At 51.0% G+C, this 15,156-nt stretch overlaps 1 protein-coding gene across 6 annotated transcripts in view; it reads right to left on the bottom strand.

The window, feature by feature from the left end:
• Positions 1 to 15,156, bottom strand: part of SMARCC2 (SWI/SNF related BAF chromatin remodeling complex subunit C2) — a 254,922-nt gene that overhangs the window by 159,617 nt on the left and 80,149 nt on the right. For all 6 annotated transcript variants that reach the window (XM_075336975.1, XM_075336976.1, XM_075336974.1 and 3 more), the window contains one exon: positions 4,389 to 4,520. In XM_075336975.1, the coding sequence (XP_075193090.1) occupies positions 4,389 to 4,520 (132 nt within the window). The remainder of the gene's footprint in view (positions 1 to 4,388; positions 4,521 to 15,156) is intronic.

Genomic DNA, 15,156 nt, shown 5'->3' with positions numbered 1-15,156 from the left:
GAACTAAGGCGTCTGCCGCCCAAGCTCGGTGATCGTGAGATCGTGCCATGAAAACCGGGACCTTGTTGTTGTGTCGTGACGCCATCAGGTCGACGTCCGGCATCCCCCAGCGGCGACAGATCTCCTGAAACACGTCCGGGTGAAGGGACCATTCCCCTGCGTCCATGCCCTGGCGACTGAGAAAATCTGCTTCCCAGTTTTCCACGCCTGGGATGTGAACTGCGGATATGGTGGATGCTGTGTCTTCCACCCACGACAGAATCCGCCTTACTTCCTGGAAGGCTTGCCGACTGCGTGTTCCCCCTTGGTGGTTGATGTACGCCACCGCCGTGGAATTGTCCGACTGAATTCGGATCTGCTTGCCTTCCAGCCACTGTTGGAAGGCTTGCAGGGCAAGATAGACTGCTCTGATTTCCAGAACATTGATCTGAAGGGTGGACTCTTTCCGAGTCCACGTACCCTGAGCCCTGTGGTGAAGAAACACTGCTCCCCACCCTGATAGGCTCGCATCTGTCGTGACTACCGCCCAGGATGGGGGTAGGAACGACCTTCCTTTTGACAAAGAGGTGGGAAGAAGCCACCACCGGAGAGAATCCTTGGTTGTCTGAGAGAGGGAAACATCCCTGTCGAGGGACGTCGACTTCCCGTCCCATTGGCGGAGAATGTCCCATTGTAGAGGGCGCAGATGAAACTGCGCGAAAGGGACTGCTTCCATTGCTGCCACCATTTTCCCTAGGAAATGCATGAGGCGCCTCAAGGTGTGCGACTGGCCCTGAAGGAGAGATTGCACCCCTGTCTGCAGCGAGCACTGCTTGTCCAGTGGAAGTTTCACTATCGCTGAGAGAGTATGAAACTCCATGCCAAGATATGTTAGTGATTGGGTCGGGGTTAGATTTGACTTTGCAAAGTTGACAATCCACCCGAAACTCTGGAGAGTCTTCAGTGCCACGTTCAAACTGTGTTGGCATGCCTCTTGAGAGGGTGCCTTGATGAGTAGATCGTCCAAATACGGAATCACAGAGTGACCCTGCGAGTGCAGGACTGCTACTACTGCAGCCATGACCTTGGTGAAGACCCGAGGGGCTGACGCCAGCCCGAAAGGTAGCGCTACGAACTGCAGGTGTTCGCTTCCTATAACGAAGCGTAGAAAACGCTGATGCTCTGGCGCAATCGACACGTGGAGATAAGCATCCTTGATGTCTATTGATGCTAGGAAATCTCCTTGAGACATTGAGGCGATGACGGAGCGGAGAGATTCCATCCGGAACCTCCTGGTTTTTACGTGTTTGTTGAGCAACTTTAGATCCAGGACGGGACGAAACGACCCGTCCTTCTTTGGCACCACAAACAAATTGGAGTAAAAACCGTGACCTTGTTCCTGAAGAGGAACGGAAGTCACCACTCCTTCCGCCTTTAGAGCGGCCACCGCCTGCAGCAGAGCATCGGCCCGGTCGGGCGGTGGAGAAGTTCTGAAGAAACGAGTTGGAGGACGAGAGCTGAACTCTATCCTGTACCCGTGAGACAGAATGTCTCTCACCCAACGGTCTTTGACCTGTGACAGCCAAATGTCGCCAAAGCGGGAGAGCCTGCCACCGACCGAGGATGCGGAAAGAGGAGACTGAGAGTCATGAGGAAGCCGTCTTGGTGACGGTTCTTCCTGCTGTCTTTTTTGGGCGTGATTGAGTCCGCCAAGAATCTGAGCCTCTCTGATCCTTTTGAGTCCTCTTAGACGAGGAGAATTGGGACCTGCCTGAGCCTCGAAAGGACCGAAAACCAGACTGACCCCTCCTTTGTTGGGGTTTGTTTTGTCTGTGTTGAGGTAAGGATGAATCCTTACCCTTGGAGTGTTTAATGATTTCATCCAAACGCTCACCAAACAATCGGTCACGAGAAAAAGGCAAACTGGTTAAGCACTTCTTGGAAGCAGAATCTGCCTTCCATTCCCTCAACCACAAGGCTCTGCGTAAAATTACGGAGTTGGCTGACGCCACCGCCGTACGGCTCGTAGAGTCTAGGACAGCATTAATCGCGTAAGACACGAATGCAGACATCTGAGAGGTCAATGGTGCCACCTGCGGAGCAGATGTACGTGTGACAGTGTCGACTTGTGTAAGCCCAGCTGAAATAGCTTGGAGTGCCCATACGGCTGCGAATGCTGGCGCCAACGACGCTCCAATAGCTTCATAGATGGATTTCAACCAGAGCTCCATCTGTCTGTCAGTGGCATCTTTAAGTGCCGCTCCATCTTCCACTGCAACTAAGGATCTAGCTGCAAGCCTGGAGATTGGAGGGTCCACCTTGGGACACTGGGTCCAGCCCTTGACCACGTCAGGGGGAAAAGGATAGCGTGTATCTTTAAGCCGTTTGGAAAACCGCTTATCGGGATAAGCGTGGTGTTTCTGGATTGCGTCTCTAAAGTCAGAGTGGTCCAGAAAAGAGCTTAATTTACGCTTGGGATATCTGAAATGGAATTTCTCATGCTGTGAAGCTGACTCCTCCTCAGGAGGAGCTGGCGGAGAAATATCTAACATCTTATTGATGGACGCTATAAGATCATTCACTATGGCGTCACCATCCGGTGTATCCAGATTGAGAGCGGTCCCAGGATCAGAATCCTGATCAGTTACATCCGCCTCATCACCCATAGATTCATCCCGCTGGGATCCTGACCAGTGAGACGAAGTTGAGGGCCCCTCATAGCGAGCCCGCTTAGGCTGTCTGGGACTGTCGTCCGAGTCAGAGCCGTCACCCTGGGGTGCATGTGACACCCCCGGAGCCCGGAAGTGTTCCAGTTGAGGGGGACCAGGGAGCAATGATTCAACAGTGTCCGTGGTCTGAGTTACTGGTCTAGACTGCAATGTTTCAAGAATCTTAGACATTGTCATAGACAATCTATCAGCAAAAGCTGCAAACTCCGTTCCTGTCACCTGGACAGCATTCACAGGTGGTACACCCTGGGTCACGTCTAGCAGAGGCCCCGGCTGAGCAAGTGCTGCAGGGGCCGAGCACTGCACACAATGGGGGTCAGTGGAACCTGCCGGTAGAGTAGCCCCACATGCGGTACAGGCAGCATATAAAGTCTGTGCCTTGGCACCCTTGCGTTTAACGGACGACATGCTGTTGCCTCCTTGCAATCTAGGAGGGTATATAGCCGAGAATCACCAGCGACCGTACAGTGAAAAGTATTTGCAAACACAAAATACCAAGTACACAACGGCACAAGTGGGGGTGAGCCCTTGAGGGCTGCTTACCGCCCGCTGAAAAGAGGGTATGAGGTCGTAGAATCCCGTGTCTGGGTCTCCCAGGCTCCCCTCTCCAGCTCAGCGTGCAGACAGGAATGGCTGCCGGCGTCCTGTGAAGAGGGGCGGACCGTGGGCGTGCCACAAACAAAGTGCGGGAAACTGCGTCCTACTGTGCCTGGTGTGAGGGCTGGAGTATGTAAAACAGACTCCAGCCCTCAGCGCTGATGCTCTGTACGGCGTCCCGCCCTCCTCCTGACTGGCAGGTGCGGAGGCGGGAACGAGACGAACTAGGCCGCAAAAGCCGGGGACTGTAGTAATAAGCGCGGCCGTGATATATGCACGGCCAGCGCGGAAGTCCCCGGCGCACCACAAGTCCCAGCCGCGTCGCAGTGTGACTGACCCCAGCGGCCGGCGCGACCGTTCGCCCTAAGTCTACCCACTCAGCCAAGCTGTAGTGAGGAAATGGCACAAGCGCAGCAGCGCTGATGTCCCCGGCGCACTAACACACCCAGCCATGCTGCGGTGTGCGCGCGGTATGCACGGGGACACAGAGTACCTTGACGGAGCAGGGTCTGTCCCTGACGATACTCAGCTCCATATCCAGCGGCTTCTCCAGGGGCTGCGGATGGAGCACGGTCTCAGTGCCTGGAGACCGGTAAAGTCCCACTTCACCCGGAACCCTAATGGGGATGGGGAAGGAATCAGCATGTGGGCTCCAGCCTCCGTACCCGCAATGGGTACCTCAACCTTAACAAACACCGCCGACAGAAAGTGGGGTGAGAAGGGAGCATGCTGGGGGCCCTGTATGGGCCCTCTTTTCTTCCATCCGACATAGTCAGCAGCTGCTGCTGACTAAACAGTGGAGCTATGCGTGCGTGTCTGACCTCCTTCGCACAAAGCAAAAAACTGAGGAACCCGTGATCCCACGGGGGGGTGTATAGCCAGAAGGGGAGGGGCCTTACACTTTTAAGTGTAGTACTTTGTGCGGCCTCCGGAGGCAGTAGCTATACACCCAATTGTCTGGGTCTCCCAATTAGGAGCGACAAAGAAAAAAAGTATATGTATTTCTTCAGAGAGTTAATAGCAATTAGACAAAAAGCTTAACAGGGTGACCCCTACAAGATCAGCCTGTGGCAATGATCTCACTTCATCAGTCAAGGTCTTGGCAGAGATCTTCTTGCGGCGTGTGACTGGACTCTTTTCATCATACACCTCATAATCTTCTTCATTCATCCACTCGTTGAAGAGATCTGTGTCGAGAATCCACTTGGCGTGGACCTAAAAATATGAAAAATGTAGAACGTTTTCATTAGCAAAAAGTTAACAGCAAATATGAATACATGTATTAAAAAATCTTATATGGACAAAAAAATGAAGACTCAGATACAAAGTGGATAAATTAAAAGAGGGTATTCCCATCATCGAGATCCCATCTTAATATGTAGAAGGGGCAGTAATATCATAATAATAATGGCAAATACTTCCAATTAGAAATGTAGTATAGTTCTTGAATTACATATGTTCACTACCCTAATTTTCCACGGGATCAATAAAGTGTATCGTATCGTATATATCTTTCCTGATTTCCCCACCGTACGCATCCTTTTTTCTTCTCGTGGGATTGTCACCTGTGTGTGATATCTAATCGATAGTTATATTACTGAAACAGAGTTGTACATTTTGAAATCTAGATGTATTGCAGCTGTAATATACTATGAATAATTGATCGTAAATTTTGTCTATATGTTGACTGAATAAAAAATGTATGTTAAAAAAAAAAAAAAAAAAAAAGATGTACCGTAGTATAGTTCTCTTGATATAGCCATGTTTCTTACCTCATGTGCAGGGCATTGCAGCTAAGGTATCCATGGTTTACGACCACTCATATAGTGAGTTAGTTGCTCAAGTAAGCTACTGTAATGCCATGCACATGAGGTAGCAGACATGGCTAAGGGTACCGTCACACTTTAGCGACGGAGCAGCGATCCCACCAGCCATTCTGACCTGGTCAGGATCGCTGCTGCGTCGCTACATGGTCGCTGGTGAGCTGTCAAACAGGCAGATCTCACCAGCGACCAGTGACCAGCCCCCAGCCAGCAGCGACGTGCAAGCGACGCTGCGCTTGCACGGAGCCGGCGTCTGGAACCTGCGGACACTGGTAAATAAGGTAAACATCGGGTATGGTTACCCGATGTTTACCTTAGTTACCAGCGCACACCGCTTAGCTTAGCGTGTGCAGGGAGCAGGAGCCGGCACTGGCAGCGTGAGAGCTGCGGAGGCTGGTAACGAAGGTAAATATCGGGTGACCACCTTGGTTACCCGATGTTTACCTTGGTTACAGCTTACCGCAGGCTGTCAGACGCCGGCTCCTGCTGCTTTCTCGCTGTCACACACAGCGATGTGTGCTCATCAGCGGGAGAGCAACAATAAAAAAAACAAACCAGAGCTGTGTGTAACGAGCAGCGATTTCACAGCAGGGGCCAGATCGCTGCTCAGTGTCACACACAGCGAGATCGCTAATGAGGTCACTGCTGCGTCACAAAAGTCATGACTCAGCAGCGATCTCAGTAGCGATCTCGCTGTGTGTGAAGTACCCCTAAATCAGGAGAACTATTCTACGATTCTAATTAAAGGTATTTACTAATATTTTTATTATTACACCTATTACATATTGGAATGGGCTCCTGGAAATGGCGATAACTGTTTAATAAAAAAAAAAAAATTATGTGGTGGATTTGTCTGCGGCTCACAGCGAGGGTCTCCCTTCCCTTGTGTTCTGGATGATAATAATAATAATAATAATAATAATAATCTTTATTTCTATAGCGCCAACATATTACACAGCGCTTTACAATTCAGGAGGATCATATACAAACAAGTAACAGTTAAAGAACATACAATATTTAGAGGGAAAAAAAGACAACCCTGCTCGCGAGAGTTTACAATCTACAATGAGATGGGGGGGGGTCTACTCTCTGGCCCCTCTGCCCCCCCCTTTCTCCTTTTCCCTCATATTAGGATATGTTTACACGCGGGATCTTTTTTTTAACCACAAAGATGCAGCGTTTTTGTCCCAAAAAAAGCATAAAAAAAGAGAATTTTGTTTACTTACCGTAAATTCTTTTTCTTATAGTTCCGACATGGGAGACCCAGACCATGGGTGTATAGCTTCTGTCTCCGGAGGACACACAAAGTACTACACTAAAAAGTGTAGCTCCTCCCTCCTAGCATATACACCCCCTGGATGACCAAATCTAGCCAGTTTAGTGCAAAAGCTGAAGGAGGACATCCACCCACAAGTAGAGATAGAGTAAAACCCGTAATAACCGGAACCTCTGTCTACAACAACAGCCGGTGATAACACACGGAACAAGAACTGCCAACAGGCAACAGGGAGGGTGCTGGGTCTCCCATGTCGGAACTATAAGAAAAAGAATTTACGGTAAGTAAACAAAATTCTCTTTTTCTTCATCGTTCCTTATGGGAGACCCAGACCATGGGACGTCTCAAAGCAGTCCATGGGTGGGAAATAAAAAGAAAACTGAGAAGTAGGCAAAACCTAACTTCACAAATGGGCGACAGCCGCCTGAAGGATGCGTCTGCCCAAGCTCGCATCTGCCGAAGCATGAGCATGCACTTGGTAGTGCTTCGAAAAGGTGTGCAGACTAGACCAAGTGGCAGCCTGACAGACCTGCTGAGCCGTAGCCTGGTGCCTAAAAAACCAAGAAGCACCGACAGCTCTGGTCGAGTGCGCCTTAATCCCCGGCGGGGGAGGCACCTGAGAACATTCGTAGGCATCGGATATGGCCGACCTAATCCAACGAGCTAGGGTCGGTTTAGAAGCCGAGAGACCCTTGCGCTGACCTGTGGTCAGCACAAAAAGAGAGGTGCACCGCCTAAGAGCAGCGGTGCGTGACACATAGATCCGGAGCGCCCGCACCAAATCTAAAGTATGCAACGCCTTCTCAAAGCGATGCACAGGGGCCGGACAAAGGGAAGGCAATGAAATGTCCTGGTTAAGGTGGAAAGGAGACACTACCTTAGGGAGAAAGTCCGGAGTCGGACGGAGAACCACCTTGTCTTAGTGAAAAACCAAAAAGGGTGACTCCGAAGAGAGCGCAACCAAATCAGAGACTCTCCTGAGAGAAGTTATGGCCACCAGAAAGACCACTTTCTGTGAAAGTCGAAACAAAGAAACCTCCCTAAGAGGCTCAAAGGGGGGTTTCTGTAAGGCCGTGAGGACCAGATTAAGGTCCCAGGGATCCAGAGGCCGCCGGTAAGGCGGAATGATGTGAGATGCGCCCTGCATGAAGGTGCGCACCTGGGCCAGTCGGGCGATACGCCGCTGGAACAACACTGACAGAGCCGAAACCTGTCCCTTGAGGGAATTGAGGGATAGTCCTAGCTGCAGACCGGACTGTAGAAAGGACAGGATGGTCGGCAAGGAAAACGGCCAAGGAGCATGGCTGGAAGAGCGACACCAGGACAGGAAAATTCTCCAAGTCCTGTGGTAAATCCTGGCCGAGGAAGACTTCCGAGCCTGAGTCATAGTGGAGATGACCTCGGAAGGAATGCCTGAAGCCGTCAGGATCCAGGACTCAAGAGCCACGCCGTCAATCTGAGAGCCGCAGAATTCTGGCGGAAAAACGGACCTTGTGAGAGAAGGTCTGGGCGGTCCGGGAGATGCCACGGCACCTCTACGGACAGACGGAGCAGGTCTGGGTACCAAGCTCGCCTGGGCCAGTCTGGAGCAATGATTATGACCCGACGGCCCTCCATTCTGATCTTGCGCAGGACTCTGGGCAAGAGAGCTAGAGGGGGAAACACGTAGGCCAGACGGAACTGGGACCAATCCTGAACCAGCGCGTCCGCCGCCAAGGCCTGAGGATCGTGGGAGCGAGCCACGTAAACCGGAACCTTGTTGTTGTGCCGGGATGCCATTAGATCCACTTCCGGAGTGCCCCACTTGCGGCAGATTGACCGGAACACTGCCGGATGCAGGGCCCACTCGCCGCTGTCCACGGTTTGATGGCTGAGATAATCTGCCTCCCAGTTTTCTACGCCTGGGATGTGGACTGCGGATATGGTGGACTTGGAGTCCTCCGTCCACTGAAGGATACGTTGAACTTCCAACATTGCTAGGCGGCTGCGAGTCCCGCCCTGGTGATTGATGTAGGCAACTGCTGTCGCGTTGTCTGACTGGACTCGAATGTGCTTGCCCGCCAACAGGTGGTGAAAGGCTACGAGAGCTAGGAGCACAGCTCTGATTTCCAGCACATTGATCGAGAGGGCTGATTCGGACGAAGTCCAAGTGCCCTGTGCTCGGTGGTGGAGAAACACTGCTCCCCAGCCGGATAGACTGGCATCCGTGGTGAGAATCACCCAGGACGGGGCCAGAAAGGAGCGTCCCTGGGACAGAGAGAGGGGCCGAAGCCACCACTGAAGAGAGCTCCTGGTCTGTGGCGACAGAGCCACTAGCCTGTGCAAGGAAGAGGTCCGCTTGTCCCAACAGCGGAGAATGTCCAGCTGCAGGGGACGCAGATGGAACTGGGCAAAGGGAACCGCTTCCATTGACGCCACCATCTGACCCAGCACCTGCATGAGGTGCCTGATGGAATGACGGTGGGGCTTCAACAGAGAGCGCACCGCCAGATGAAGGGACTGCTGTTTGACTAAGGGCAGCTTCACAAGTGCCGGCAGAGTCTCGAATTGCATCCCTAGGTACTTAAGTTTCTGGGTCGGGGTCAGAGTGGACTTGGGCAGATTGACAAGCCACCCGAATTGAACAAGCGTGGCGAGAGTGAGCGAGACACTCCGCTGACAGTCTGCACTGGATGTAGCCTTGACTAGAAGGTCGTCCAGGTAAGGAATCCCTGCCAATCCCTGGAGGTGCAGAACCGCAACCACTGCTGCCATGACCTTGGTGAATACACGAGGGGCCGTGGCTAACCCGAAGGGGAGAGCCACGAATTGGAAATGTTCCTCTCCGATTGCAAAACGTAGCCAACGCTGGTGTGAAACTGCAATTGGCACATGCAGATAGGCATCTCTGATGTCGATGGATGCTAGAAAATCTCCTTGGGTCATTGAGGCAATGACCGATCGCAGAGATTCCATGCGAAAGTGCCGCACCTGAACATGCTTGTTGAGAAGCTTGAGATCCAGGATGGGCCGGAAGGAACAGTCCTTCTTGGGGACTAGGAAGAGGTTTGAGTAGAAACCTCTGAACCGTTCCCGGGCGGGAACCGGTACAATTACTCCGTTGGCCTGCAAGGATGCCACGGCCTGGGAGAAGGCGGCGGCTTTGGAGCAGGGGGGAGTGGACAGAAAAAATCTGTTTGGCGGGCTGGAAGAAAATTCTATCCTGTAGCCGTGGGAGATGATATCCCGCACCCACTGATCGGAGACGTGTTGAAACCACACGTCGCCAAAGTGGGAGAGCCTGCCACCGACCAAGGACGTTGCTGGCGCAGCCAGATAGTCAAGAGGAGGCTGCCTTAGTGGCAGCGGCTCCTCCGTTCTTCTGAGGACGCGGCTTCGTGCGCCAGCTGGGTTTTCGATCCTTGGCTGAGTTAGTGGACGAGGCTGAGGGCTTAGAGGATGACCAGTTAGAGGAACGAAAGGAACGAAACCTCGACTAGTTCCTGCCCTGGACAGGTTTCCTGGTTTTAGTTTGTGGCAAGGAAGTACTCTTCCCGCCAGTAGCCTCCTTAATTATTTCATCCAGTTGTTCACCGAACAGCCGGGACCCAGCAAAGGGGAGCCCAGCAAGGTATTTCTTGGAAGAAGCGTCTGCTTTCCACTCTCGAAGCCACAAGATCCTGCGGATCGCGAGGGAATTAGCGGAAGCCACCGCCGTTCGGTGAGAAGCCTCCAGAATGGCAGACATGGCATAGGATGAAAAAGCTGAAACCTGGGAAGTTAAGGCAACCATTTCGGGCATAGAGTCCCTGGTGAGGGAATGCATCTCCGCCAGAGAAGCAGAGACGGCCTTAAGAGCCCACACTGCTGCAAAAGACGGGGAGAACGAGGCCCCTGCCGCTTCATATACAGATTTGGCCAGAAGGTCAACCTGGCGGTCAGTGGGATCCTTAAGTGAGGTGCCATCGGCCACAGATACAACTGTCCGGGCTGAGATTCTAGACACCGGAGGATCTACCTTTGGTGAATGAGCCCACTCCTTGACCACCTCTGGTGGAAAGGGAAAATGGTCATCAGAACTACGCTTTGGGAAGCGTTTGTCAGGACAGGCCCTGGGCTTGGTCACAGTGGCCTGAAAACTGGAGTGGTTAAAAATCATACTCCTTGCTCTCTTAGGTGAGGTAAACTGGTGTTTTTCTACCAGAGAGGCTTGTTCCTCTGACACTGGTGGATTGAGGTCCAGTACGGAATTAATGGACGCAATCAAGTCACTAACATCCGCATCACCTTCAGTTAGATCAATGGGGTACATAGATGTAGCGTCCGAGCCCACAGTAAAGGCATCCTCCTTGCCCTGCGATTCAGCTCGTGAATCAGAGCCGTGGGACGAGGAAGGAGAAGAGTCCCTGCGTCTCCGTTTAGGAGGACGGGGTCTGGGAACAGATGAAAAATCCTCTGTGAGCTCTGCAGAGAGAGTCGGAGCAGCAGAGGCGCCCTGAGAAGGGGGCTGATGCATGCTCAGCAGAGTCCGGGACAGCTGTCCCATGGAGTCGGCAAAGATAGAGTCGGGAGATAACTTTAGAAAACGAAGTTACCCAAGCCGGGGGTTCAGCCACCGGGGCTGGAGCAGCCGGAGGGACCCCTGGGGAGACTCCAGGCTGGGGCACCACCATGTTAGAGCAGGCATCACAATGAGGATATGTGCTCGGTTCATGCAGTACGAGCTTACATGCAGTGCATATAGAGTAAAGCCTTGCAGCCTTGCTCCTAGTGAGAGACATGCTGCTGAGGTGGAGGTTCTGCAGTAAAGAACACACTCCTTCAGAATGACCCCCAGAGAGTGTACAAGAAGTCCACAACCAGAGGTTGTGGCTTACCAGACCGTTTTGTGTGCCCTCTGGATTCCACAGCTTGGACCCCCATCCAGATGCAGAGCTGCAGCAGCCAGCGCCGATCAGTGTGTGAACGCTGATAAAATGGCGCCGGAGCGAGGAGGGGGGGGCGGGGTTTAGTCCAAGAGCGGGAACCGGAGGGCCAAGGAGAAATACAGGGGAGGGAAACATCTCCTCAGAGAGGAGTGTCCTCCCCTGAGCTGAACGGCCGGTGGGTGGCGCCGCACTGTCCCTCTGCATGACTGACATGCAGGGGCAGTGAAACCGAAACTAGGCCGCAGCCGAAGCCGGGGCCTAAATTTTTCCATGCGGCCGACAAGCAGGCACCCTCGGCGCAGTTCTCAGGAGAAAACCAGAGAACCGGCCGGAAATCACAGCAAAGTTAAATAACACACTCTCCCCACAATAAATGTACAAGGGACCCCTCAATAACGTCTCAATACTTAGCTTATGAGACGCAGGGCCAGGTCCCTGAGGGGTGAGCGCTCCGTCCGGCAGGGTCCTGAAAGGGCTGCGGATGGAGACCGGTCTCCTGCAAAGCAGTGAGAACCGTGATGGCTCCCACTTCAAGCCAGAGCCCGAGGGATGGTGAAGGAGCGCGGCATGTAAGGCTCCAGCCTTGTAAAATCAACCTTAACAGCACCGCCGACACAGTGGGGTGAGAAGGGACATGCCGGGAGTCCAGCTTGGACCCGCTTTTCTTCCAACTCTTTGAAATCAAAAATCAAAAATCAGATGAGAATGCATGTGTGTGTGACCTCCTGAACACAAGGCATTGAACTGGCTAGATTTGGTCATCCAGGGGGTGTATATGCTCGGAGGGAGGAGCTACACTTTTTAGTGTAGTACTTGGTGTGTCCTCCGGAGGCAGAAGCTATACACCCATGGTCTGGGTCTCCCATAAGGAACGATGAAGAAAAATGCAACGTGTTTTTACCGTGTTTTGCCCAATGCGTTTCTTGAGTCAAACCTATTGACTGGAAGGGCTCCAAAACGCTAGAAAAACGCAAAAAGAATTGACATGTTGATCTTTAAAAACGCAGCCAAGATTCAGCCAACAAAAGATGCCCAGTGTGGACAGCAAAATCAAAATCTTAGACTTTGCTGGGAGAAGGAAATGCAGGCATTATGGTGCATCTTTGGGACCTCAAAAACGCAGCAAAAGATGCCCTGTGTGAACTTAGCCTTAGCTTTTTTCCTCTCCTCGTTCTCCTCAGAGGTCCCGTTTGCTTCTCTTAGGCTATGTGCACTCAGAGTTTTTTTCACGCTGCGTTTGTGCATTTTTGACAGCAAAAAAACGCACCCGCGGCAAAAACGGACTGGAAAAACGCATACGTTTTTACCGCGTTTCGGTGCGTTCTTGGCTGCGTTTTGCTGCATTTTTGATCACTGCGTTTTGCTGCATTTTTCCAATGCATTGCAAGGGTGAAGACATGCAGTAAAACGCAGGAAAGAATTGACATGTCCATTTTTTTATTTTAGCTCAAAAACGCAGCTAAAAAACAATGTTGCGTGCGGACAGCAAAAATGAAAAGTCATAGACTTTAATGGGGAAGCAAAGTCATGCAGTTGAGCAGAAAAACGCAGCCGAAAAATGCGCAAAAACGCCACCAAAAATGCTTAGTGCACATAGCCTTATTCATCTTTAACTACCTTACCTCCTTTCCCCCCTTGTTTTTCTTTTTTTTATTAAATGTATGTGTTTGGATAATCCAGACGCTAGTATGACAATAAAACAAGGATAAACATTGGATATCCCTTCGTGGACTCAACGATATCTTTATAGCGGAGTTATTGGACTGTTGATTGGTGCCTATAACAGTCCTATTGTATTGTACTTCGGATATATCTTATGGGAATGACTTTATGTTTGTGCTTTCTAGCACCTTGTTGTTATTCTGTTGTAGCAAAGATTTTTGAAAAAAAAAATATGGGTTTGAAAAATAGAGGATAAAAGATGTGAACATGTGAAATATCCATTATTTACTTCATGGGTATGCAGAGTTATCATTGCTTGAAGTTACATTTCTCATTGATTTTAAGCACAGTACTTCCTACCTGTCTGTGCCTTAAAGGGGACAACCACTTCTTAACAGCTAAAGCTAGGGTCACACGTAGCGACGCAGCAGCGATCACGACGACGACCTGACCTTATCAGGATCCCTGCTGCGTCGTTACATGGTCGCTGGTGAGCTGTCAAACAGGCAGATCTCACCAGCGACCAGTGACCCGCCCCCAGCCAGCAGCGACGCGTGGAAGCGATGCTGCACTTGGTAACTAAGGTAAATATCGGGTAACCAAGCAAAGCCCTTCGCTGGTTACCCGATATTTACCTTGGTTACCAGCGCACACCGGTTAGCACTGGCTCCCTGCACTCCTAGCCAGAGTACACATCGGGTTAATAAGCAAACCTTTGCTTATTTACCTGATATGTACTCTGGCTACGCATGCAGGGAGCCGACACTGGCAGCCTGAGAGCGGCGGACGCTAGTAACTAAGGTAAATATCAGGTAACCAGCGAAGCACTTCGCTTGGTTACCCGATGTTTACCTTGGTTACAGCTTACCGCAGGCTGCCAGACGCCATCTCCCTGCTCGCTTCAGTACGTTGCTCTCTCACTGTGACACACAGTGATGTGTGCTTCACAGCGGGAGAGCAACGTCCAAAAAATTAAGCAGGACATTCAGCAACGACCGGCAACCTCACAGCAGGGGCCAGGTCGTTGATGGATGTCACACACAGCGACAGCGACGAGACGTCGCTGCTATGTCACAGAAAATAATGACTTAGCAGCGACGTCGTTGTCGCCGTCGCTGTGTGTGACACCACCTTAAAGTTCCCCATATACAGTACTTAACCCCAGCCCTGAGTCGCTCCACCATTGTCACTGCTGTGTCTCCTCCTATGCACCTCTGATGGAAAATGAAAAGGCTCAGCTGAGCAACTGAGACACAGTGCTGACATCTAAATGACAGTGCTGCTTCAGGTTTCTGCAGATTTAATACTTTCTTAAGCCCAGACAGATTGAAGCTGATCCAGAAGTGAGAAACTATTACACTGGCTCATGCAACAAGGATACATAAAGTGGATCTGGCTAGACATGTTGGATCCTTTTCTCTTTCTTGTGCCATCTTACGTTTGGCTCACTTTACATGAATATTTTAAAGTAAAGCTTTGGTGCAATCTTGGAACACTTAAAGGAATTGTCCGACATAAATGCCATTTTTTTTAAGCTAACCTGTGCTGTATTGTCATCTAAAACATTCCTACATTATTTATTTTTCTAACTTTTGTTCCTCTTGAATTATCACTTTATTCTCTGCACACACTTTATTTACCTGCAGCTCAAGCAAACTTGACTTTTTTCTTTCCTTGGTTGCCAATCCTCACAGTCAGAGCTGGCACCGCCCGGCCTCAGTGTCCAGCCCCGCCCTCTACACACTCATTGGCTGTCAGTATTCTGCCCCAGCACTGATCGCTCCAGCATTGGAAATACAAAGCAGTGATACTACCTCTCATCTGTGACAGCACAATCGCCTCACATCCACCGCACATATAATGTAGTAATGTGCCCATCCTTGTCACTATCCTATAGTAATGTGCCCCATCCTTGTGCCAATCCTATAGTATTGTGCCATCCTGCTATCCTATAGTAATGTCACCTTTCCTGGTCCTCTTCTTATAGTAATGTCACTTTTCCTGGTCCTCTTCTTGTAGTAATGTCACCTTTCCTGGTCCTCTTCTTGTAGTAATGTCTTCTTTCCTGGTCCTCTTCTTGTAGTAATGTCACCTTTCCTGGTCCTCTTCTTGTAGTAATGTCACCTTTCCTGGTCCTCTTCTTATAGTAATGTCACCTTTCCTGGTCCTCTTCTTGTAGTAAT

The sequence above is a fragment of the Anomaloglossus baeobatrachus genome, chromosome 2, assembly GCF_048569485.1.
Source record: "Anomaloglossus baeobatrachus isolate aAnoBae1 chromosome 2, aAnoBae1.hap1, whole genome shotgun sequence".
Classification (NCBI taxonomy): Eukaryota; Metazoa; Chordata; class Amphibia; order Anura; family Aromobatidae; genus Anomaloglossus; species Anomaloglossus baeobatrachus.
Note: the sequence above shows the minus strand (reverse complement) of the source record. Positions and strands in the feature narration are given on the sequence as shown.